The sequence below is a fragment of the Diadema antillarum genome, unplaced genomic scaffold (genome assembly GCF_040938485.1).
Source record: "Diadema antillarum isolate AM-2024a unplaced genomic scaffold, OU_Dant_1.0 seq00000136_RagTag, whole genome shotgun sequence".
NCBI lineage: Eukaryota > Metazoa > Echinodermata > Echinoidea > Diadematoida > Diadematidae > Diadema > Diadema antillarum.
The window spans coordinates 1,102,890-1,130,668 of record NW_027271213.1 but is presented as its reverse complement, the minus strand read 5'-3'; the positions used below and the strand labels follow the sequence as shown (position 1 = coordinate 1,130,668).

At 40.9% G+C, this 27,779-nt stretch overlaps 1 protein-coding gene across 1 annotated transcript; it reads right to left on the bottom strand.

Annotated features, from left to right (window-relative positions):
- Positions 1-12,684: 12,684 nt before the first annotated feature.
- Positions 12,685-18,840, bottom strand: LOC139727555 (rhomboid-related protein 4-like). Its single transcript, XM_071638537.1, has 6 exons — positions 18,661-18,840; positions 17,541-17,850; positions 15,019-15,258; positions 13,975-14,314; positions 13,350-13,360; positions 12,685-12,940 (listed from the first exon to the last, which is right to left on the bottom strand). Exons 1-6 carry the CDS (start codon positions 18,826-18,828, stop codon positions 12,750-12,752), a joined length of 1,260 nt encoding a protein of 419 aa, XP_071494638.1. The 5' UTR covers positions 18,829-18,840; the 3' UTR covers positions 12,685-12,749.
- Positions 18,841-27,779: the final 8,939 nt, after the last annotated feature.

Below are 27,779 nucleotides of genomic sequence, written 5' to 3'. Positions count from 1 at the left end.
TCGATGATTATGCCGATCTTCTCGATTTTATCAGTTTTTTGGGCATCCCGAAAACGCCCTCTTTTGGGCAAGTGGTGTCAATCCTGTTGGGTCACAGTCATCACTCGAGCAGTGCTTTTTGTGTATACAGTGTACTTAGTAATGTGAGTGTTGTCTCTACACCATTTTAATATATATTCAAAGACTCAGTATACAAGTACTATTACACAAACTGAGTTTGGCCTATTCTTCGTCAAATTATTTCACTCTCAATACTCATTATATTTTCCAGTGAAAAGAGCGGGGTAAAAAACAACAACACCAGACACAACGCGATGAATATGAGGAAGGGAACTTTACTTGAGAAGGTGATATATGATTATAGTTACAGGGTCAAAAATGTTATGATACTAGTAACTGATGAAATTTTTGTTTCAATTTGTTCATTTTCCACTTACAATCGTAACAAAGACAGCTCTTTATCATGGAACTCCCACTACCTTTCCTTGGAAACACTGAAATAGATTCCTGCAGATCTGGTTATCTATTCAGAACCCATCAAATGCGGCAGCATGCTAGCGGTGGGTCTATGGAAATGACTGGAATCATACTGCATTGATCAGTGCAAAAGAAGAATTGACGCATGACTTATTTCATTAAGTCATGTGCTAATTTGTCTTTTGCACTGATGAATGCAATGTGTCTTCGCAAAGCAAATACTAAGTAAGTAGGCTTCCCGGGGTTGTCTTATTTCCCCTGCTATGGCACGACCTCAAACAATGTTCAAAGTATTCGAATCAGCTCAATACACTGTACTGACTTGACATTGTAATTTTGAATAAGCATTTTTATTTTATCTAATTTGATAAGAACTAGTATGCCTTACTCATAGCAGGGGCGGCGCAGCCGTGGAGGCCGTGGGGGCTCGGGCCCCCACACTTTTTGTGCACCATACAAAGGAATACATAAGGTGTCATCACTTTGGGCCCCCACACTTTTCTCAACCCGGAAGTACGTAAGTGGCACTAAAATGGGAAGGGAGAGAATGAGCTGAGGACCTTTTTGTTTTGTTTTGGTTTTTTTTTTTGCTTGTCAGCTGAAGAAACCCGGAAGTGGACGGGGACGGGGAGAGATGAGCTGAGGACCTTTTTTTTTTTTGCTTGTTAGCTCATGAAACCCGGAAGTGGGCCCCCACATTTTTGAAAAAGTGCGCCGGCCCTGCATAGTGTCTTTGGCAGAATTTTGTACCGTGATATAGCCCTCCCCCCCCCCCCCCCCCACCACCACCCCACTGTCAATGAAGAAATCTGAACAAGACTCATTCCTTTTTCTTCTGCAGACACTTCAAAAAGCGCATATTGCACTATAGCTGTCTACAGATGATAATATTTTAGTAAATCTGTCAGGTGATAGGAGGGGGAGGAATCAAAGAGTTTTGGTTTTTTTTTTTCGTATGGCTCTGATCAGCGCATCGGGTATATTATCATAAACCTATAATGCACTCCTTGTGGTAGCCGCATCGCAGGAACGTCTGCACGCAGACTCCGACCACAAAACGCTGTTGTTCATCTAGTAGGACAACATTCATCATCGGAAGCATCTAAAATCTTTCGCAGATCATTGTGTTCACTGTCATCAACATGAAATATGGACGATGCCAACCGGAGTGACAGCTCGTACGTTCGCTCAAACGCAGCGACGTGTCGGAGCCCTTTCATGCAGTATATAGGCCTACACATCGATGGATGGACATCGATGTCGTCTGCCTCCGATATTAACGGAGCACCGCCTAAGGAAATTCTTGACGCTCCTCTGAGTCTCAACCACAGAACTCCCACCGAATGAGTTCGGCAGCCTAAAGGCCGTGTCACACCTTTCCGGGCAAGCTACGCGGGCTTGTTATGAGTAAGGTTTTCCCAGCCCGCAGGAAATTATCTCGCCCGTAGTTGCCCGGAGCTACGCACGCAAGTCCCATTTACCCGCAGCCAAATTTTGGGCAGCAACTCGCAGGCAACTCCCACGCAGGTACTTCGCAGTCCCCGTATGCGGTCAGCGCGGCCAAGATAATGACATTCTGTCATTTCTGTTGGACTTCTGCCATTCCTTCAGATGAATTTCTGAGTTGTCAGTCCACACGCGCCTGGCACGCAGGTCACACAGAATACCCGCAAGAAGAACATAAGTAGCACGCATCCAGCAAGTAAGACACAAGTGCGAAGCTGGTAAATATTCTTATCCGCCCGCAGAAAATTGTCCTGCGTGCTGAAAAAATCCCTACTCGCATCAAGCCCGCGTAGCTTGCCCGGAAAGGTGTGACAAAGGTGTGGTTACGGGTAAAAAGGATTTGCGTGCGCACCTCCAGGCGACTACGGGTGAGATACGTGCTAGGTACTGTTACGTGCAGGTCATCTGCGGAGACCTCTGGGTAGCGAAAATTGTTCTTCGCAAGTGGCACGCAAGGCTTGCCCGGAAAGATGTGACACTGCCTGTAAGGCCGTGTCACCCTTTCCAGACAAGCTACGCGGGCTTGTTGCGAGTAGGGATTTTTTTCAGCACGCAGGAAAATTTTCTGCGGGCGGACAAGAATGTTTACGAGTTTCGCACTTATGTCTTATTTGCTAGACGCGTGCTACTTACCTTCTACTTGCGTGTATTCCGTTTGACCTACGCGAGAACTTTGAAACCGATCCGTTTTCTGTTACGAGCGACTTACGGGTACTGCGAAGTACCTGCGTGGGAGTTGTCTGCAAGGTGCTGCCGGTAAGGGTCTCCTACTGGTGTTCTGCGTGTACCCCCGCAAATCACTCGGAACATATTTTGAACATGCTCAAGGCCTTGTCATACCGTATCTGGGGAAGTTTGACTTGCGGGGAAGCAAATTTGCTACCCGGAGCTCTCCGCAGTTGGTCCGCACCTGACAGTACCTATAAGCGCGTATCTCGCCTGTATTTGCCCGGAGGTGCGCACGCAAGTCCGATTTACCCGCAGCTAAGTTTACAGCATGGGAATTGCCCGCAGAGGTACACGTAGAACGCCAGTAGGAGGCCCTTAGCGGCAGCACCTCGCAGGCAACTCCCACGCATGTATCTCGCAGTCCCCGTATGCAGCCAAATTAATGACATTCTGTGGTACTTCTGCCATTCCTTCAGAGGAATTCCTTCACTGAGTTGTCAGCCCCACGCACCTAGCACGCAGGTCACACAGCATACCCGCATGAAAAGCAATCGCAATAGCTTACTAGAGCCTTCAGCTCGGGTGAGCTAAATAGGTGTCTTGCCTGTCTTTACTGCTGCAGCAGGACCATATCACCTTAACTCCTTGACAGTATTATAAATCTCAAGCCCATCTATGGGTTTTTAGTTCAGTTACCAAAATGTGCAGATTGTCCAAAATGTGCTGGCAAATCCACTTTTAACTGCACATTTTGGTAACATATCCCGTCAGGTATAGGTGGACTATCGGCACATTTTGGTAAATTACCAAAATGTGCAGTTACCAAAATGTGCCGTCACATAGTGACGGCACATTTTGGTAACTTGCACATTTTGGTAATTTACCAAAAATGTGCCGATTTACCAAAATGTGCCGTAACAGTATCCCTTTCCACGGTCAACATGCCATCAAACAATACAATTATTGATTGATCGGCGCAAGGTATGAATAGAGCGTCTGCTGATCTCGCATCTTTACTCTTTTGTTATGTATATAATAAGAGGCACCTGAATGGGATCAGTGAAAGCAGATTTCTACTGAGCTCAGCCTGGATCGCTTTATACATCTGGTTTTATAGCGAAATCTTTTCTGATAAAGCTTTTAAGAAGCCGAAGAACGCATAAGTCCATATACCGCTTAAATTCAGCTATCCTGTTGGAGTTATACGTTATCTTTTTCTCTTTCCATAAAATACCTTGTGCAATGTTTTACAGATTTTTTGTCTCTTGCTGTTGTGTGTATTATGTATTGAATGTCATTGTGTATATCTTTCATGGGGTCTAGGGCAATTACCCCTGGGCAATTACCCCGACCCTTCCCTTGGCCCTAATCCTAATCCTAATCCTAACCCTAACCTAAACTCCTAACCCTAATCTTTATTCTTACCTTACCACTAACCAGTATTAAGCCGGGGGTAATTGCCCGGATAAGCTTTCATGCCTCCCTGTTTATACCGAGTGATTACCGCGCTGTTTTTACCACCACGATGTACTTTGCACAAATAAGCAATTTTTGTGTATATATATATATATATATATATATATATATATTTTTTTTTTTTTTTTTTTTTTTTTAACATGACAATGAAATATCTTGAATCTTGAATTAAAAAGTATTTTAATCACCTCGGTACAATTCCCTTGCCCACCAACATCTACAAGGGTCCGGAAATTCAGGAAAGGCATTGGGACATAATTAAGCTTAAGAAATTGTGTAATCCATTTTCATTGACCTATAGTTCATAGCTCATATTATGTATCTATGTTCTTTGCATAAACGCTTCGTCAATGTCGTAAACGAGTGTATTGAATGATGCAACCATTTTTTAATCCACACTCTTAAAACATCCGGGTCAGAACTGACCGGAAAGGGTCCGTTGGGGTCACACCCCGTTCCGGGTCAGAAATAACAAGGAATGGGGTCAGATATGACCCATTCAGAGTCATGAATTGGGTCAGGGTGACCCCATTCCGGGTCTTCATGACCACATTCCAAGTCATTTTTGACCCGGAATTGGATGTGACCCCAACGGACCCGGTTTCGGGTCAGTTCTGAGTTCTGAGTTCTGACCAGGATTTTTTAGAGTGCATATAAAAAACAAAATGCTTAAAAGCTCAGATGAAATTGTAAAATAATTCTTGTTCTATATAAAGCTCGCAATTTCACCCAAAGTTGTACACTGTTCGGTTTCTTTCATGTCTGCCATGTGAAACAACTATTCTTTGACTTTAAAAAAAAAATCGTTTGACTTTGGACGGTTTAGATCCATCGTATCCCCTGCTTCCAGGAATCTGACCATCATGACGAGAATAATATTGTCCAGCACGTATACTGTATAAGATAACCTTCGGAATGCTCCATTGTGCCCTGGTAAGGCCTCAGAACTGATCATGAAATATTCATTGTTCGTTCCTCTCCATTATATCCTATTACACAGCTGCCATCCAACGAGATTGCCTTAGATTACATCTGTGTCAATACGTGTGTGAACGGATGAAACCATTTTCAAGACTATACGAACTTAGAGGTCTCATGAAAATTCATGAAAGTATCAACACTGCATGCAGGAGAAGGTTGTCTATAACTTCAAAGTATGTTGGTGATCACTCTACAACATTGTCTATCAATATCCAATATCTATTTTACTCTCTGTTCCTGTATATCACATTTAAGAGGAGCTAACGAGCGAGCGAGCAAGGAGAAACACACAACAAAAATTTTTTTTAAAACTTTTAGTTTTCACAATCATAATGAAGAGATTTGCTCGAAACTTGTATTACTCTGGTAAACACTTGGAGTAGAAAGTTGATAGCAGACAACTATTTCGACCACCAAATTCATTGGTGTGGTGCGAATCTTATAGCTCCGTGATTATTATTCATCGGTGTGTATCATCTAGTGACACGACATTATATTCTGCTCCTGCGACAAATTATTATTATTGCTCCAGTCCTATATTTTCTCCGAGGACTTCCAACGAGTGTTAGGATTAGGGTTGTGACAGGGTTTCAGGTTTAGTTTGACGTGAGGATTATAGGATAAGGTTTGTTGGTAGAATTAAATTTTATGGTTGGATTAGAGTGCAGAGATTTCATGGGAGCAATAAATTGTTGCAGGAGCAAAAATAATGTCATGGAACCATTATATCTATACAATAATGTACAAGTATAAGATCTTATGACAAGTTATCATAGAGTACATCATGCGGTTTGTCTGGGAAGTGACTAGTAAGTAAAGCATGATTGCATATAACATTGTTAAACATTAAAATGTTTGAATCTTGATTGGTTGCTCCCGAGCTGAAGAAACAAAAGGAATCTTTTCTGAAGTTTGATACCAACGTGCAATGCCAATAGATATCAAATTGAATATAATCGGGCAGGTTCACGACATCGTGTGTTTTATCCTCGTTGGGTCTATAATTTTGAAAATAATGCTAATGAAAAAAAAAGAAGAAGAAGAAGAAGAAGAAGAAGAAAGATTGACAGGAGACAGTTCAGTCAGCTTTTCCTTCTAAATTTTTGGAAACAAACAAAACATAATCAAGTGACATGGTTAACAATACACTTGCAAGACCGGTGTTGGGGTAATCAAGCACAGACACAGACCCGAAATAATTACCATCGCATTTCTGTAAAAGTGGATATCTTCGCGCAACTATTCGCGCTCGGCCCGGTAAGAAGAGTTTCGCGTGTTTTTAATTCCGCGGAATCAAGACAGTAAGTACGGGAACATGTGGCAAGCAAAAATATTCGCGTGCTTTTATTTTAGTGCTAGTTTCTGGTTGCGCGAAATGAGCGAAAATTTCAACACCGCGAAAATTTCCACTTTTACAGAGTAATGCAATGACGCCATCTCGTGGGGAGAGTGTGCACATGAACATTATCTGTTAACAACACATTCACAGGGCCTGAAATCTGGATTTCATTGGGCACAAGTTTAAAAGAAATATCTACGTTGCGTAATTTCAAGAGGCAATTTAAGAATAAACTATCACAAAGATATATCTGTTTGAAATTATCAATCCTCCTGCTTGATATCCTTTCCTCTCTCCATCTCTTCTTTCCCCTCTCATCTCAACTTATCTCATCAACCCCTCTATTTCATATCATCTCCTCTTATAATCTCTCTCTCACTGTGGAGCTTCAGTTTTAGTTATTGTTGTGGTTCTTCATGCCATTCCGGTATACATTCTGTTAATTGTTACATGTATCTCGTAATGATGATATTTTATTTCGTTTTTATTCTATTTATTTATTTATCTATTATTATATATATATATATATATATATATTTTTTTTTTTTTTTGGGGGGGGGGGGGGGTAAATAATGTAAACTATGCTTTTATTCATACCCCCCCCCCCCCAACTTTGGTTCTTACGACTCAAAGTTTTGCAAGTGATGTTATTAGTACATGTACAGTGGATTCCCGTTATAACGAAGTGCTCGGGACCAGCAGATTTCTTTCGTTATATCAAAATTTCGTTAAAACCGAATAAAGAAACAATACAAAAACAGAGAGCCAATAACATCGCGACTTGGATTTTTATTTTGTTGTAACCGGAATTTCATTACAACCGTGTTCGTTATAACGGGAGTGCACTGTATTATTGTTTCAATTATTTTTGTACATAACAGACAAAATATTATTGTATAATAATCATTGTACAACATCTTTGTTCCATGGTTTTGCGAACACAAAGTGGAAATACATTGTAAATTTAAATCAATCAATCAATGACTTCTCCACATCAGCCTGACATGTTGTACACACTGAGTAATGATTTGTCTTGGTATTTATCATTCAAATCACATTATGCTAATTAGTGGCGACAAAACATAACTTTTCAGGCATAAACTGGGATGAAAAAAAGTATGTGTTTTTTTCTCGCTCTGTTTTTATTTCAGCTGATCATGCCATAACTTAAAATGTTACAAATAATATTCTGTAGAAATACAAAAGATATACATGTTTTACCTTTTAAAAAGTCCATGAAAAGTGCACTTTCACCACTTTACAACATTACAAATGTTTTTCATCTTCAAGAAAGTTTTTCCATCATGGCATACAATGTAGCATGAGTCATGTACAAAACTAGTGTGATAAAAGTTCAGTGTTCCAAGATAAAGCACAATGTGCATAACAATATCATGATAATGTAAAATATGACCTGCTTTCCGATCCTGTAACATGAGTAAAACACATTTTGTAGTACTTGTACAATTTTTGCCCTTTTCTCATGAAGCAAACTACCATAGAATATCTGTAAGAGTTCATGCAGCAAAGTTCATACATAAAACATTGATGATAATGTAAAATACAAACACATCATCCCAAATAACATAGCATGGTTGACACATAGGCCCGAATTCACGAAGGTGGTACAAATGAAACCATGGTTTAAACCATGGAGCGCCAAGTGTCGCACGAAATATTTCGCTACGAAATTGGTCATTTCGTCGACAAAATGACCGTTTCGTTAACGAAATTATCATTATGTGGACGAAATGTTCATTTAGTTACAAAATGTTGTAATTTCCTTACAAAATAATCATTTCATCAACAAAATGACTGATTTCGTAACGAAATATTCCTTGCGACACTTGGCGCTCCATGGTTTTTGTCCATGGTTTAAACCATGGTTTCATTTGTACCACCTGCGTGAATTCGGGCCAATGTGTCCTATTACTGATAAATCAGATCAGTTGAACAAACATGTACCTCTCTTCGAATACAGTGTCTGAAATTGATTGTGACCTATAAACGTATTTCAGTCTTTTCATTAGTATTGATATTCTTTATTGTCAGGTAGATTCAATATGGTCATATAAAGGCAACTGATGACAGATTCTTCTCTTATTCTAGAATATTTATTAAACTAAAAAAACAAAACAAACACGTATATGTAGACATGCAAATATGTCACTTCTGTTACATTAACAACAAATAATGAGTTGGCTTATGCACTAATAAACACAGAATAAATTATCTAATATACAGTGCACTCCCTTTATAACAAATATGGTTATAACAAAAATTGGGTTACACTGAAACAAAAAAGCAGGCCCCAACATTATAAGCTCTATATTTTTTATCGTTTATTTGTTTGATTACGATGCAATTTCAATATAACAAAAGAAAATTACCTGTCCTATAAAGGGCTTTGTTTTATTGAGAGGCGACTGTAATTGCCCATGATGACTCCAAAACAGGCAATCCCCAATATGAAGACAGTCCTTCAGACAAACAGCTTTCTTTCTTCATATCAAAATTTTGTTACAGCCGACCAGTTGGTGTCTATATAAGGATATTTAGATGACAATTTTTGGACATGAATATTCACTTCATCTTCACAAGATATACAATACCACTGTGTTCATTATATCAGAAGTGCACTGTATTGTGGACTGTCATTCAGGTGTAGTATGCCTGGGTACTGTGAGACAATGGCAACACAATTAACCCCTTGAGGACGAGTCCCAAGTATACTCATGCAATTGTCTATGGGAAATGTGTGTTGTAGCAAAATCAGCCCGTCCTCAACAGGTTAAGATGTAGTACTGTATAGTGTATTAAACTTTATCTCCTCATGTCTCCAAAGAGAGAGCATACTGCACAAACAAAGATAACAATCTATGTCAGATACTAACTGAAATATATTTGACTGCCCTTCATTGAATCTTGATACATTTTTTTTTTTAATTTACACATATACATACATTGTACATACACAAACATGCATCTGTGTGGGTGTGTATGAATATATTGTACATACTAGTATAATAAATTATATACACATACACATAACCATATTCACAGCTACATATAAACTCCTCAAAAAAAGTTCTGCAATCAAGTTTGAGGGGTAATATATCTCTTGTTGCTTCATCATCATACATGAATGTGGTATCATTAGAAAGCTTGATTCTTCCTCTTTACAATGATGTGCCATCAGCTGTGATTATGTAATCATCGAATGTGCAGTACTATTGAATATAGGGCAGAGTCTGCATTGAAATGTTGCAAAAAGCATTGTTTTCAACACTGAAGTGTCTTGTAATGATGCAATGTGTTTTGAAAAGTACCCAGATGACAGTGCATGCCTTGCATGAATGTGCACCAGAGCTGCAGTTTACTGAGTGGTCGTTCGTGAGATTTTTAAAGATGCCACACTTATCGAATCTCCTAAAGGCCTAGGCAATTGGACAACTCCAAGCAGGTGTACCCCAAAAGGATGTTGCGGCCCGGTTTGGGGCGAGCGCAAGCACCATATAAAGACTGCAGGTGAAATTTCTTGAAACTGGGGAAGTTAAAGACAGATCGAGGAGTGGGCATCCCAAAAAGACAAAGGAACTGAAGGCTATCTGCGAGAAATCTCCGAGACAGATTTGCAAGGCAATTCAGCAGAAGATTGTCTAAATTAGACAATCAGGAACTGGCTCTAAGCAACCAACTTGCATGCTCGCAAAGCTGCAAGAAAACCTGTGTGCTGGTGTTGTGAACAGTTGAGATGGAACCAGGAGATGTGGCAATCTGTTCTCTTTTCCGATGAGTCAAGATTCTGTCTCAGGAAGCTGGACAGGAGGATCAAGGTCTAGCGACATCCTGGCGAATGGTTTGCAGATTGTTGCGTCGACAGATTGACAGCGTTTGGAGGGGGAAGTGTAATGGTATGGGGCGGCATCTAAGCAGTGGGCAAAACGCCGCTTATCATCATCAATGGCAACATGACGGCCCAGCGATACAGAGATGAAGTCATTCAGCCAGTGGCACTTCCGTATTTGCACCGTAACCTTGGACCGAATGACATCTTCCAAGATGACAACGCTCGTCTGCATAGAGCATGGATCATCAACGAGTACCTGCGGGATGAGGGCATTGAGAGGATGGAATGGCCAGCGACCGCCCTGACCTTAATCCTATCGAACACTTGTGGGATCAGCTCGGCCTGTCTGTCAGGCAGAGAGTGACTGATCGCACGACAGTGGCAGACCTGCTGCTGATCCTCGTTGAAGAGTGGAACGCCATCCTACAGCTTCGTGTGACAAGAATGGTGAACAGCATGAGAAGGAGGTGTCAGGCCGTAGTTGCTGTCCTTGGGTCATCTACCCGCTACTGACCTAATGAGATGCAACCGTTTCTCAATAAATGGAGAGGAGACAGACACAGAAAAGATTGTCTGTGTCTTCATTCTTTTGTCACTGAAATTTGGATGAATTCACTTTTTTTTTTACCTTGCTGCATATTCAGAGCTGTGCATTCCATGATTGCATAAGAATCACAAGTGACACATCATTGTAAAGAGGAATAATCAAGCTTTCTAATGATACCACATTCATGTATGATGATGAAGCAACAAGAGATATATTACCCCTCAAACTTGAATTGCAGAACTTTTTTTGACGAATTCAAATGCACAGTTTTGCACATACACACACACACATACACACAGTCAAGATTATATCTTGTAATATACATGCAACGGACACCAGTCAAGAAATTTGTATGCAACCAATGTAATATGTGCACACAACATTCACAGGCACACAGTGAAAATTCATTCCTGCATTGCTTATACCATGGAAAGCTGGTTTGGCAGAAAAAGGCAAAATATCATGTAGAGTTGGGTAATCGAGTGCGTGAACATGAGAGTCAGATAATGCACATACCGAACACAAGCCAAGGTTTAAAAAACATAAATGAAATAAAAAACGCATATAATCCATAAAAATGGAACCCTGATACAGCCTTGGAGACCGCTAATTTTTCAGTCTATACAATATTAATGGCATAGAATTTTCATTTTTTGCTGAAAACATCTGTCCTTCACATCTTCCTACATCATCTAAATTTTCAAGACTTTCTCACTTAAAAAAAAAGGACATATGGAACATAGTTCATAAAGTCCCCTTATCAGAAGTTCTGCTACTATGCCTGACCTCACAATCATAATGATTTCCTGTAATCTGGTAAATTTGGTTGAAAGCGGAGTCAAAAGGGGCCTGATCCAAGTTTCCATCCTATCAGAATGTTCATCAGAGGCAAAATGACAAACATGTGTGGAAAGCAATCATTAAATTATGTCCATGACTACACACAACAAGCATAGTCTAAGTAGGGCTTAGAGACACAGAACAATGAAAACAAAAGGGGTGGGTTAAAAGTCAAAGGCAGGGAGCCAAAAACGTAAGGAAGCTGGGGTTTAAAGCAAAAGGGTGAACAGACAAAAGGCAGAGGTGGGCCAGTGATGATCCCACAGGATCATAGGGGGCAACCTGTGAAGAATAAAGATGAACAGGAAGGCAACATCAAACTAGATAAGGAACAACAGAAGGATAAAGAACAGGCAGGAAAATAATGAATAGCAACAGCCTGAGCAAAGAGGGGGGGGGGGGGTTGGGGAGCGCTGAACAAGCAGCGAGCCCTAAGCTTACTCACCACTATTGGATAAGCAGTTTTCAGCAGCTTTTTTTTTTTTTCTATAACGGTTGAAAGTACATGTATCACATCATTTGGATTAGCATATTTTGGTATCTATACATGATTATGTGCAATGAGAGTAACTTAATACAGCTACTAGTTTACTAACAATAGATAAGAAAGATACTCTTCACATCTTAGAAGTGCCATCTTAGCATTTCATATTGCTGGAGTTCCATAATCTATGAGGCTGGAATGGTTAGTGTGAGTTGTGCCCAAACTTGGGGGTGTGGTATAGAACCATGCTTCTCAACTGTTTTCAATCCGAGACCCACTTTGGCTCTTACACATTTTTGAGGCCCAGTAAGATTGAATACGATTTTTCAAAAAAAAGAAAAAATCTTTTTTGGCAGACATTGCAGCCTGCCTATGAGAGCTTGTAGGTCGCAGCCAACTGGTTGAGAAGTGGGGGTATAGAACATTGGGTGAATGGGCATGTAGTTGATCTTGAACTTTCGCTCAGCAACAAGTCAAACTTCAGAATTTGTACACCTGCAACCACTGGTCACCGCCATCCTAGAATTGCAGAGACAACTGTTCACAGATCTCGTCACATGAGATCTCGTCAGCGCGGTTCTCATCTTTGCAGATGGGCGAGACGCCTCCTCCTTAGCTCCTCATTTGAGGGGCCGCTCCCACCGTTCTGGGGATAAGGGGGAGCAGGGTAGCCCTGCTCTCTGCTTAGGTCAGGATACAGTCTTTCTGCAGGATCGTCATTGTCATCCATGGGAGGGGCAGACGGCTGAGGCTGGTTGCCATGGTGATGATCTGCATCAGCTTGATAAATGTATGAAAGAAGAGAAGAAGACATACATTTACAAGCTTACTGTAAAACGAGAAATGTTCGCGTGAATTAAAATTTCACTAATTTCGCAAGAGCCAAGATTCATGAAATGAAAATGCATGCGAAAATTCTTGTCTACACTGTATGCTTTGAATGCGAGGGGCAGTTCGCGAAGACGGCCGCCGGCTCCAATTCGTGAAAATTCCATGCCATGAAAATATCTTATTTTACCGTAATACTTCAAAGAAGAAGTGAATTCGTATACAGGTGACTCCCAATAAAGTGAAGTCCTCTGGACTGTCAGCTTTCTTTCATTATATCATAATTAAATGTCATTATAGCCAAACAATAAAGTACATGTGTATAATGATATGTGGACAATAATATTCGGACCTGAATGTTTACTTGGGTGTAACAAGAGTTTTTTAATGACCATGTTTGTTCTAATGGGAGTGTACTGCACTGCAAAGGAACCCAAGTGCACCATGAAGACTACACACAATGAATGGATGAAACACTCCTCAAGAACAACTTACAGGCAACATCATGTGGAACAGTGTGGCTGTCCAGTTGTGAAAGATTGAAGCATACAATTGATTTGAGCAAATATGGACAACAGTAAGGGGATATAAGCAGACTTGGTGGTCACAGTCAATGACATTAGTGCAAGCATGTACACCTACAAATTGCGATATTTGTAGATTATACTTGTAAGTAAATACCTAAAAATTAAGATTGCTCATTACTTAAACACAACAACCAGATTAAAAGCAATTTAGGATAAGAGATAGCAAACAAACTAAAATACTGCAAACGGCATACATTTAGCAGGTCTAAGTTTTTGCTAATCAGGACTCATCAACAATTTTTGCGAGTGGTTGAACTAGCAATTGTGGAGTACAGTAAGGAAGTTGGGATCAGAGTTAATTATTTTCAAGTGTTGCTGAATTCGCGAACATAAAAAAACCTGTGAAATACACGGCGTACACAGTAATTCAGAGAGGGTAATGAACAGAACTTACCATCAGACCTGCTTCTCCTCAGCGCAGCTTGCAGCTGGTCTTCCTCGCTCATCCCACCCGTGTAATCGTCAGCCTGATAGCTAGGGAGAGTGGGCGGGGCACCGTTCCAGGAACCACTCCCCGAAGCCATCCATGACTGCCGTGAGGATGACGCCGAAGGGTTCGGTGGGGCTGGCCTTGCGTGATTGGCAGACCCACTCCCTCGCCCCGTGGTGTAACCACGTCCCCAGTTGCTGCCGGTGGGGCCACTCGCGTGCTGGGCTTCCTGGCGGTAGCCTGTTGCGCTGGTCCTGGACTGAATGTTTGCCCTGCTTGTGGGTGGCATACCAGTAAATGCTGTGAAAATACATCAGGACAAGCACAGAAGAGAGACCAATTATTTGAAGCCATAGCCCTGACCACGATAATAGTCACAACAACAAGTTTTTAAAATCATTCAACCAGCTTTGCATTTCTTATCAGGGTTTTTGAAGGAAAAATAATTGCAAATAAGATATGACTGTGACCACAAGTCATAAAATCAAACATACCAGTGGCGATATACACCTCCTGGATTTTTCATATACCCTCTTACAAAAGCATCTGTCAGCAACTAAATACTGTAAAAGCTGTTAATTTTATTTACACATATCTTCAAAAATGTGGAGGTCACAGTGAAATGCTGTTTTTGTGATTTCGTAAATGCACTCAAGCCTGCCCATTCAATCTGCTGGTGCATCAGGTAGCAAATATTTTTGTGTTGTTAAAGTTCATGGCCCAACAGTGATTTGTGAAATTTGTGAAAATCAAATCCTCATGGAAAAACAAAAACAAAAACAACAGTTTTTACAGTATCAACATACGGCCATGTCTCCACAATGTTACTATGCATTTCATTTTGTGGTAAAAGATACCAACAACACACCACCATGACTGTGATATGTGACCTCTCATGACACGTGCCCACAAGGTTCCATAACTTGGACATGATCAAACTTTTTGAGTTGTGGACTGCACTGCTTATATAACTCTCATCAATTGCCATAGGATAGACGACTCACCAGATGACCCAAGATGCCACACAGCATGCATGATGGGTTTTAGGGGTCCCTTAACGTAGGCCAGCCCAACGAGGATTCCCGCCAGGTGCCCAGTGAAGGAGGCCCGGGGAACGATGAGCTGAATGAGGACCAGCTCCACCCAGCAGGCCCAGCGGGAGGGTACGCTGAAGAGCCCCATGATCCTTTGGTTGTGGACTGGGGTGTAGTATGTAGTCAGCACTTTCAGTGCAAACAGAACACCTGTTGATTAGAGGTTCACAGATGGAACTTTATTAGTTGCATTTGTATCTGAGATTCAGTAACATTTATTTTATCAGCCCATAGACATTGTAACTTTATAGCAATTACAATTTCTAGCTCTAGGTGTTTTTCCATGTGAAGACATGAAAACATATACTACACATCTTTAAGTACTCAAAACAGACTTTATGATGCCTTACAATACAATTTTTTTTATGAGGTCGTCAAATTCAACATATTTTCTGTTTTCTAGCATAATGAAAGATTGATCTACCTCTTTCTGAAAGAAGGGAGAATAATATCACCATTGATATTTGTCATTAACAAGGCAAGGGACTGTGTACTCTTCATGTTCTGTTGCAATGACTTACTTGCAATGCTACTAGGGTCAAGAGGTAGTACTTATGGAGTCATTGATTGATTGATTCAAACCGTTATTTTCATTTTCTTGAGCAAAAAGCAATAGGAGGAGTTGAGAGTTGATGCCATCATCACTTCAATTTGCATCATTTGGTTGTAGCCAATGTCACTTCTTGGTAAAAATATGTGAAACTTACAAATTCGAGAATATTCTAATATCACATCAAATTTTTTTGCTACTATTTTGTTTCAATCTGACCTTGAACATGGTATGGAGCTGCACTTTAAACTACATAAAACTAGAAATGTCGCTATGGCGACTGGCATGCCTTCGCCATAATGCATGGTTCTCCTAAAAAGTCTATAGTACAATGTCTTGACAATGTGGGATGAGTTTCATATAATTGGCAAAATATTAAAATGACAGGTTTGTCACAAATGTGTTGAATGTTCACTTTCCTTGAACTAGGTTTAATCGGATGGATGGCTATACTGCCTAAGAGTGCAGGTACTTGGGGATTTGAGGATTTATACTTCCTTTTGACCATTTTGTATGAGTCTACTGTATGCATTGAGTAACTTTCAAGGTATGAAGAAAAAGTGTAATTTCACTATCAAATAGTAAAATGTTTGCATTTTAACCTGGCCTTTGACCCTGGACCTTTGACCCTACGACCCTAAAAAGAGAATCACTGTCAGGTAGAACATGCATAGATCTGTACTAAGTTTCATGATGATACCTTGAGTCACTTTCGAGATATGGAGGAAGAAATGAAATTTAGCACTTTCACGTAATCTTTGGACAAGAAACTTCCCAGAGAAGCTCTGTTGGGTTATTCATGTACAATTGTATATATCAAGTTTCAAGAAAAATCCAGCAAGTACTGCATAAATGAGGGAAAAAGTGAAATTATGAGGAGTTAACCTTGACCTTTGACCCATGACCCCCACATTCCCTAGATAATCACTGCTAGTTAGTACATGCATAGGTATTAAGTTCCATGAAGATACCTTGAACCATTTCCAAGATATGGAGAAAAGAGCGGAATTTCAACATTTTCACTTGACCTCTGACCTTTAACCTTTGACCTCATGATGCAAAACTCTCTCTGGAGAATCTTTATTTGGTATTATATGTAAACACCAAGTTTCAAGAAAAAACCTCTAGACATTGCATAGATATGGGGGAAATAGTGAAATTTTGAGCATTTGACCCTAACCTTTTGACCTTTGACCTTAAGCATGTACACCCCAAAGTTAAAGGTGCATGGTCCCGGTGTTTCAGTCAAATGCGTACGCGGGCGCACGGCGCAAGTTTCCTATAGAGACCTACGCATCGACTCCTCTTTAGCGCTTACGCTTTGGCCCACTTCCCCGAGTCCGAAGAAGTCCGTTTCACTGTAGTCAGTGGTCCGATCACAGTTCGGCTCATGATTCAGCTGAGGGGGATGACAGCTTTAGCAAACTTCTTTTGTGATGTCATAATAAAAAGCACACATGCACGCACCCTGGCATTACTACAGACTGCGCGATGCGCAGAGAAGACAACGAAGGCAACGTTACTTAGCAACACCTACGCACTTTACTCTTGATGACAGCTCAACTTCGGTAATCTTCGTATCAATGCTGACGGTGATCGGCAGTATCATCAGCAGCGCCCTCTACACTACCTGGACTATGCACCTTTAACAGGTACAACTTTGTACACTCATGCATACACATACCAAGTCTCATTAGGATACCTTAAATGTTTTTTTAGTTACGCTGTCCACAAAATTCATTACGGACGGATGGAAGGATGGACAACCAGAAAACATAATGCCTCCAGCGACACTTCGTGGCGGAGGCATAAAAAAGAATATCTGCGAAAGAAATGACAGACTGCTGCGACACTAATGCCAATCCTCGATCCAACTCTTCACCTGAAAAGCCAGCAGCACAACTTGTGATGTACGAAGGGTCCTCCAGCAGTTCGGCAACCCCGATGTTGAGTCCAACCAAGAGGGCGTTGGTGAGTGCCGAGAAGACCAAGATGAGGTAGGCAAAGTAGGGCGTGCCCATTTGCCTCTCTAGGGAGATCCCCTTCCAGATGAAAGAGACCATGTTGTAATAGAGGTGCCACTCGTCGAGGTGGAACCAGGCTGCCAGGAAGAGGCGTGGCCAGTCACCTTTGTACCACACCGACACCGTGCTGATGCAGACATTCTGGATCGATGGTGACCTGATGACCCTCTGTTGGTTGCCAGATTTGAGTGAAAAGTTTAGATTTAAAAAGAACAACATAAAAAAGACACTACTAGCATGACAACATATCTTAGTATCACCTCTTTACATATAAAGTACAAACTTACAATGTATTACAGTATAATGCAGCTACCATTGCAACACTGACCTGTGACCTGGTCACATTGTTCATCACTTACAGTACTGTATAGTATGCACAAAGCAAACAAGCAAACATACGGTCTCCGTCAACTGCTGCCTATTTGTACAAGGCACTCTATGATGCCTCTACTATATCTAAAGGCACAGCAAAATGGTGAATACACATCAAAATTACATGTAGTTAGTGGGGTAGGTGGCTGGCAGATGGAGTCAAAATTGCAAATATCCTTCCCAGTAATGAAAAAGGAGTTTCAATCACAGTGCAAACATCATTGACATGTTCAATACTCTGTACTCGGCCATGTTATACACCCTGGGTAGCTCTATGGAGTTAAGTTGAAATCTAGCGGCGATTGCAGCAAATCGTCACTTCATGTGAATATTCATTGCTCTGTGCATATATACCCCTCCTTCCTACTCCCTCTAAAAAAAGACAAGAGTCCAGGGGGGTGTTTCATCAACGTTTGTCAGCGCTGACAATTTCAGCAAAATCCTTGGCTTTGATTGGATGAGATGTTCTGGTCACTGACTGTTACTATGGTGATTGTAAGTGCTGACAACTTTTTAGCGCTGACAAACGTTGATGAAACACCCCCCTGATTCTCTCTGAAGACAGAGATTGTGTCTGCAGAATGAAAGAAAGAAAACAAAACCTGCCTTGATGTACGGGTTCAGAACACGTAAGTAGATGAGAATGTTGGCTGCCAGAGTGACCAGCGTGGCGGGAGGGATCCTGCTAAATCCGACGCGGTAAAGTTGGTGGAAGAGGAGGAGAAGGCCGAGGCCTTCTCGCCGATGCATTGCTCGTCGTCGGGGTCGGAACATCTCGGATGACCTAAATAAGAGGAGAAACCAAATGATATTCAGTTTACATGCAGAGTGAAGCATGAAAATACAGAGCAAGAAATATGACACACAAAAGCAGATAAAACGGGACGCAATATGCTAGACAAAATGGAAAAGAAAAAGTGTAATGACACACAAAAAAAAACAACCTAAACTTCTCTTTGACTAGTAGAAGTATCTCAGGAAAACACACAAGACAAAAGTAGCGCCTAGCGGCAATACTCGTGCATCATACACATGTTGTACAACTTGTACTTAAGCCGGTGTACCAAAAAAGTATAGCAATTCAGATTTATTACTCACCAGATATTAAAAATGCACAAACAAATTTAAATGTTCTTCCCAATTCATGTCTCCTTCTCAGAGCTACCAAGCCTCACGCATTCTGCGTGAGACTCAAGCATTTAGGGTCCGTCTCACGATCTCATGCATGGTGCCCATTATTCTCACGCATCAGGCGATGTCTGCAACTTGGGCCTATAATAATGAGCAAAGCTCAAAGGATTAAAGTGATAGTTGCAGTTGAAGGTATATTTCCCTTTTGTCTTTCAAAATAAGTGAAAGATATCAACTCACTTAAGTACCGGTATGCACTTGATCACACCATTAAGAGCTAAAAATTGAAAAAGCTCCCTACCGGGCCGTGGGAGGGGGGAAAACCCCTCCCACACCCTCGCTCGCGCACATTCACGCGCCGAGATGCCGAGCCATGAAAATCTCACTCATAAAATTTTTTTGAACTTGGCATCCCTGCCTTAATTCTAACTAGATCTAGTACGACACTAGATCTAAAATAGGCCTATATTAAAGGCTATGCCTATGTATAGCCTATGCCATGGCTATGCTAACAGTAACACTCTGACAACACACAGTCATACCAGTTCGGGAAACCCACTCACAAGGGGGGCCCCTCCTTATAAGTAACCCGTCCCCCTTATAAGTAACCCCGTCCCCCTTATAAGTAACCCCCGGGGCACCCCTTATAAGGAGTCTCCACGCTTTTTTGCAATGCAACGCGAAAATGAAAGGACTGCGGCAATTCGCTTGATTATGTCCATAAAGCTTCACAAGTTTCCTAGTTACTCATGAAATTTGAGCAAAATCGGTTTGAGGCATCATATCTAAAATCATGGATTTAAATGCGATGTCAAACGACCCATGCGAATGCTGAAATGCGAGCGATTACTGCCGTGAGTGTCGCCAGGCGCGGCGGCGCGGCAATGCTTGAGTGCAGACGTGGCGACTGTGTACATGTACTCAGTCGCCACGTCTGCACTCAAGCATTGCCGCGCCGCCGCGCCTGGCGACACTCGCGCCAGTAATCGCTCGCATTTCAGCATTCGCATGGGTCGTTTGACATCGCATTTAAATCCATGATTTTAGATATGATGCCTCAAACCGATTTTGCTCAAATTTCGTGAGTAACTAGGAAACTTGTGAAGCTTTATGGACATAATCAAGCGAATTGCCGCAGTCCTTTCATTTTCGCGTTGCATTGCAAAAAAGCGTGGAGACTCCTTATAAGGGGTGCCCCGGGGGTTACTTATAAGGGGGACGGGGTTACTTATAAGGGGGACGGGTTACTTATAAGGAGGGGCCCCCCTTGTGAGTGGGTTTCCCGAACTGATACAGATGCAGTGTTGTTTTACTCAGCTCAGCTAAAAGCTGACCGCAAGATCAGAATGTTCGGCAATGGAATAAGCAAGTACAGTAACCTTGACGGTGACTTACGCCTAACGCTAGATGCCCTAGTCTAGAACAGCTGAGATCTTGAACCCATGAGAGTCGAGTATGGCCCCGTACGTCCATAATCATGTTGGCATATTAAATAAAAAGTACTCGCACGAGAGTCACATCTAGGCAGCCAGAATATACTTTGGGCCTGTTTAAAACTTCGTACACTGTACGTTTAACAGTAACAACCACACCATATACAACGTTACCTGAATATGATGTAAAATAATTGATTATCGATGAACTACACGCCTGCGCAAGGAACGTATTTATGTGGATAAAGCTGCAGTTTCTCAACGCTTTGACTGAAGTACACTCTCTTGCGGATGATGTGTATGATGTGCGTGTACGTTGTACACACGGACATACGGAGTGCCGAGTTTGTTTACGCTTTTTCCCCCTCCCGTAGTACACGTGTACTTCCGGGTTACGCAATGTGTACTGTTTATTACTGTATTGCTCGGAGACATCTCATGGGCGGCCTTCTAGCGTTAAAGCGTGACTTCATGAGCTATCATCAAAGATCGTACACTTATCTTTGCTATCATTAACAATTTGGACTCGAATTGCTGAAATACCCGTCATTCAAGGCTGAATAGCTACGTCTTTTTAACACCCCCTGCAGAAAAAATAGGACGTGGGGAATAGAGCAATTTCTGGTCAACCCGTCTCGATGCTGAGCAGACTTCTCGGTGGCGCAACAATGACCTTATAGGCCATCCATAATAAGCCAGTTCGGAGTTAGCTCATGGGCACATTGGTCCGAATGACCTTTCTTTTTTTTTTTCTCAGTCGGTTAAGGGGCTCTTCACTCGTTTTCAGAGCGACATAATGCATAAGCTTTACGCAACGATTTATGGTATTCATCAATCCTGCTTAAACAAAGAATGAACTCGCATAGACCAGATGGCCAGAATGATCCGTCAATCAATACTTGGGAAAGCATCCATGCATTTCATTATCTTACATTCAATGTAAGAACAACCTCTTTCTATCGATATTGCCAAATACCACTTTTGCTGTCAGGTGGATGTGCTGGCAAGCAGCATTTATAAGGATTACATGAATAATCATTCTTACATAATAATACATCACAGACGCTTATCCCAGTGACTTTAAAAACCAACGTGCCTGTTGATCCGAATGACCTTTTTTCTGCTCATGCGCAGAGTGGAACTCCGAACTGGCTTATTCGTGCACGACAGCTAATGACTTTCTGTTTGCTATTGCTTGAAGGGCAGAGAGTGAGTTAGAGACTTTGACACCAGCATATTTTATATTCTTGAAGATTCAACCTATTCAAGAGCAATTTTAATAGCGGTCAATTCGGCTATAAAAAAAAAATAAGCAGGAATACGAGGGTTAATTCCTTCCGTGCTTACATCTAGGCCTACAGCTTGCACGTTTTTCACTTTGGAATAATAACCATCTGAATAACAATAAGTGATTTTCATTGATTCTTCAACTCGTGCACAAAAATATTGGTCTTGCATAATAGGGGATATAGTTTTTATAAGATAAGAAATTATTGGCGATTTAAGATGCCAGAAAGGCGTTACCGTAGAAGGCATCGTGCAACTTCGTCTTTTGAATAATCACACATACATTATGCTGACTGTCATTGGATATCTCAAACGGTTCGTGAGTTACGCTGTCCACAAAATCGATTACGGACGGACGGACGGCCTACCCGAAAACATAGTGGCTCCGGTGACACTATACTGGAATGCTTTTTCATTATTATTATTATTATTTTCGAAAGTTTCACAGAAAACAGTGCATATGGCCTAATCTTTCTGAGTACGTATATACTCTCAAGTTTGCATTTATTGGGAATGCTTGACCAGAGACTTCTGCTATCATAATTATTCCATCATGAAAGAATCATCTATTTTCCCTTCTTCTTTTAATTACAAAATGATCATTATTGTGATTGTCATCGGTGACGTGCCTATCGGGGTCAAAGTTAATCGATGCCAGCGATAAATCATGGCAAGACGTACTTCCATTTATGGGATTTAAACGTGTTAGTGAACCATTATCTAACATAAATTATACCATCCATAGGCCCCTATCATTTTCTAAAATAAGATTTTCTACAATTTCATCGTTCATATCAGGTGCTGTGCTATTCCAGAGTGTGTTGCGGCTATCAAAATTACCATATACAATAATACTGTACCAGAGAGTTCCTCTTACATTTGGACACTAATAATTCAACTTATCTCGTTCAAGACATTTGCATGAATAAGTTATATAGCGATTTATCAAAGGATTTTCTTTTTGTTTTCAAATCTATACCAATTTACTGACTTTCTTGTTCTGAATCAAGTTCAACGTACAACCTTAAAAAGATGGTTTCATGCACATTTTATATCGCGCAGTCACTACCGGTTGCTTTCTTGTTTTTTATCACACAATGAGAGTTAGGGATATAGTTTGCAATAATTATTGTAATCATGAAACAATGTTTCTTGGATACATCGATAATGACTGAGCTAATTTTCCATACTTATCATTTTCAAAGACATCATGCAAGATAATAATATCTGCGTGCATTAATAGGTAGTTCTAATGCAGTATATTAAGCGTCATCACGGTAAGAGGTATACATAGCAAACCACCGATTAATGGTGAGTTCATGTTCTCATTTTCTTCTCTCTTTTTTTTTGTTTTTTTTTTGGCAACACCACGTGATGCGCCCCTCCGCAGCGCAGTATGCGAATTTAGAGTCTTTCTAGATACATAAATAAGGTTTATTGTGTGCTGGATGTGGCCAAATCGCTGGTATTTGAATCATGACGGGTGGCGAATAGCGTATGATAGCCTAGATTAATTGTCTGTGGTATATATTTATACTCTGTATGTCTTGCAACACTCCGTAGGCCTACGTCTTCTTTTTAATCTCCAATGTTTGTGCTTTCTTAATGTTTTTTTTCTTCAAATTCTCAAGCAATTCCTCCTGTATAGCATTGACCTCATAATGAGGTCAATGCTAACTCTGTGGATAACGCCTCTTACTGTATATTCTTCAGGGGGTTCGTAGGTTGTGATCTTGACGACCATTGTATACCCGCGAAGTCTGTTATTATGTTTCCAACATTTTTTTTTACAACTTGGTGGGCATGCATGTTTACATTTAACTACGAGCATGGCATGGGACTTGTTTTGTTTTCTTTTATTAACTGACATCACTTCTCCAACGTACGTGTTCAGTTCTTTCGCAATTGAGATTGGGTTTGTTTTCCAGGCCCGCAATAACGACATCAAGGCTGTTTCATGTTTTGACACCTCTTGTTGGTATGGGCAGGCAATCCCACTCTCAGAAGTGAACAAAAATAGAGAGGACGACCACCGTCTTGCCCTCTTTTGTCCGCTTTTCTGGTCGTGGATACAATGTTTCATTGCTGTATTTTTTTCTTGCTCCCACTCTTATTTCTCACCACTTCCCTTGCACTCACTCTCCTCTCAATCAGTAATAAACGTATATTCTGTCTCCTCCACCGCCATTATTCTTTTCCCGTGTACATTTTCCGCGTTTTCATTTGTTAATTTGGGCTATTATACATGGGCGATCTTTTCAATTATTTTCAATTATATACAGGTATGATTTCGGGTAATTTGCAATGGGCAGTTCTTTTTGTTCATCATTCTGACATCGAAGCTCTTTAGCACTCGTCGCAATTTCAAGCTACCCACAGAAGCAGTCCCCCCACCCCCAGCAAATGAACTGGCGTTAATGTTTGGAATAGTTTTCCAGAGTTTTTAGTCCCTGCTTCAAGTTATCCATTTTCAAAAAATGGTGTGGATAAGTTTTGGGCGCATAAACATGACATTAATTAACACACAACACTGTGAGTTTGTAGAAAGGGGTCTAGGGCAATTACCCCCTGGGCAATTACCCCGGACCGTTCTCCTGGCCCTAATCGTAATCCTAATCCTGAACCTAATCCTATGCCTAACCTAAACTCCTAACCCTAAACCTAACCCTAACCCTAATCTTAACTCTTACCTTACCACTAACCAGTATTTAGCCGGGGGGTAATTGCCCTCTGGGGGTAATTGCCCGGATACGCAAGAAAGTCTTTAGCATCGCAGACTCGACCTGGAAGATCCACAGAAATATTTTTTTTTTCCCCGCGGGGAAAGAGGGGACATGATCTGGGTCTTCAAAATATTGCATGTGATATAGATATATAGACTCAATCCACAATCCTATACTTTATGCAAATCTCGGTATTAAGGAACAATTAAGAGGCCACCCCTTCAAATTATTCACCATTGCACTCGCATACGATCGCTGTCGATTGAACGTCCGGAGCAACTTTTTCAGCGAAAGGGTCATTCAGTCATGGAAAAGTTTGCCCACGATATCACTTGAAACATCCACCATGTTTTAACTCTTTCAAACACGGCTTTCGACACTTTTTGGTCAGATCAACATATTATTTGAATTGTCCGACATCCACGCCCTCTCTGCTAGTGCACCAAGCGCTGGCGTAACTGACAGGACCCATGCACCTATCATAACACTCCAGTAGAGATGATGATGATGATGATGATGATAATGATGATGATTTCCCTTCCGTACAGATGATGATAATGAAGATAATGACATACTATTTACCTCCATAGGTCCTACATTGCGACACCTCCCGAGTTCATTTCCGGTCTGGCAGATGGGATAAATGAGGTACTAAGTATACCTTCTCTTCTGATTATTATCATATCACTTTTACATATCAGACATGTCTAACGGTCACTATTACATAAGTTCAAACATAGGAACGGGAGAGGGAGAGGGAAGGGGAGAGAAAACAAAACTTCCGGCGAAGAATGAGGCTTACCTGACTAATGACCTCTGTCTGGTTTTGATTCAAGACGGCTGTCGATGATCAGAACTCTGTGTGCCAAGTAATTATAATAAATCCATGCAATACATAAATTTAGGCCCTATATCCCAAAATGTCAGACTCGCGTAACAATTGACAAGTATTGTACATCAAAGCAGTTTCTAAGCACTTCAAAGCAGTTTCAGACAGCAGCTCTCCGCAATTCGCAATCGAGACACACGTTTTTGTAGCAAACAGGGCCCAATCAGGGAGATGGGATTCCCACCTCCCTGGTCCAATGCACCTGTTGCGCTTGCGCTACATACAGGTGTCCCGAACAAGGAGAATCAATTACTGCTATTTTGTATTATGACATAGGCCTATAAGAATCGCGGTACCTTTGGATAATGCAATTTTTTAATCAAATAGAAAGTAGAAAAATGACCAAAATATCTCTTTCTATCTGCTATCCAATATAGAAAATAGAAATTACAAAATTGGACCCTTCTCCAATTTTGTATTTTATATTTTCTACCATTAATTGGTAGTAGAACAAAGCAATTTTCCATCTTTGTATCTTAATAGAAAGAGCAAAATACAAAATTGACGCCAATTTTCTATTTTTCCATTTCGCATGTCGAAAGCAAAATAGAAAATTGACGCACCCAATTTTCTATTTTCTATTTGGAATACAAAATAGAAAATGGAAGAGCGCCCTCAAAGTCTACTTTCTATTTTCTATTTGGAATACAAAATAGAAAATTGAAGACCGCCCTCATCGTTGAAAAGTGCGTGGGAATTTTGTAGTCTACCGTACTGAAACTGAGCGCAGAGAATATAAGATTATTATGTTCTGGGAAAAGTAAAAAGACAAAAACAAATGGCTGGCCGGGTGCACGTGCGCTTAATCCAGCCATTCATCGTATCTGACCCAAGCATAATTATGCTTGCGATGCATGTGTAACAGTAACACACAAGTTTTTTCAATGAAAGCCTTGTGTGGCCTTGTATATACATGTATGTGTCGATATATATTCCACATCGCGTGTCTTATTCGAGACGCTATATGCCTATCCACCATTTTGGTACAAGAATATGCCGCCGGTATATAGTCGTAATGTTTTGTTAACTTATCCTTATTTTGTATTGATGAAATCTATGTATTCAATTTCTGTAATATAGTTATACGTTTCTGTTGGAAATGAAAAAAAAAAATAAATGAATGAAATGAATGAATGGGATTGTTCATACACGTAACTATTTTGGAGTCAAAAGGGGCCTGAGCTTTCGATCCTAGCAGAATCTTCGTCAGAGGCAAAATATCATCTTTATTATTATCATTATTGTTATTATCATTATTATTATTATTATTTCATATACATTTTAATATATTTGATTTCTTGCATTTGTTGGTTGACTCTTACCTTTTTTTTTTTTTGCTTTTTTTTTTTTTGTTGCCTCCTCTTGGTACACCAGCTTAGGGCTCGCTGTTTGCTCAGCCCCCCCCCCCCCCCCACTCTTGCTGTTGTTATTTCACTCTTTTCCTTTCTTTACCCCTCTGTTGTTCATCATCTTGTTTGATGTTGCCTCCCTGTTCATCTTTATCCTTCAAAGGTTGCCCCCATGGTCCTCGCGATCATCACTGACCCTCTGCCTTTTGTCTGTCCACCCTCCTGCCCTAATCCCCTTCCCTTTACCTGTATGGGCTCCTTGCCCATGTCCTCCAACCCTCCCGTTTTGTTTTCTTTGTTCTGTGTCCCTAGCCCTCCCCTGACTGTTCTTGTTGTGTGTAGTCCTTATATGTGATTGCTGTCCCTGCCTGTTTGTCATTTTGCCTCTGACGAAAATTCTGCTAGGATCGAAAGCTCAGGCCCCTTTTGACTCCATTTTACTTCATTGGCTAGCCACTATTGGATAAGCAATTTTCAGCAGCCTTTTTTGCTACGTAACTTCATTTATGAATTTTATAGCACCCACACAGTCTTACCGCAGCTATGCACAGTGTCGCAGTGTGACCATGGCATTCACACACACGCACACACACACACACACACAAACATGCAACAAAACAAACAACACACAGATAGAGAGAAACAGAAGAGAGAGGTGCAATATACTCCAAAACGAATGCAGCCAGTTAACACCAACACAGCAGACAAAACCCACAATTTCCCTTTCAATGCACAAGTTGCTGTATTGCTTGGTCCTCCCCCCCCCCCCTCTCTCTCTCACACACGTACCCACTTTTACAGGGGAAATCCAGTCCAAATATAAATTAGTCTGATAAAAAAGAGTCCAAAGGCAAAAATTTGCCTGAAAATGGATGAAAAATAAGGAAGTTATGGCATTCTGAAGTTTTGCTAA

Bases quoted from the DNA above. Each gene is read 5' to 3' on its own strand.
- LOC139727555 (XM_071638537.1), bottom strand. From the start codon at position 18,828: ATGTTCCGACCCCGACGACGAGCAATGCATCGGCGAGAAGGCCTCGGC. The intron at 15,259-17,540 runs GTGAAGAGTTGG...TCTAATCAACAG, and splicing joins TTGTGCTGCTGGCTTTTCAG to GTGTTCTGTTTGCACTGAAA. The intron at 14,315-15,018 runs GTGAGTCGTCTA...GTATTTTCACAG, and splicing joins GTGGCATCTTGGGTCATCTG to CATTTACTGGTATGCCACCC.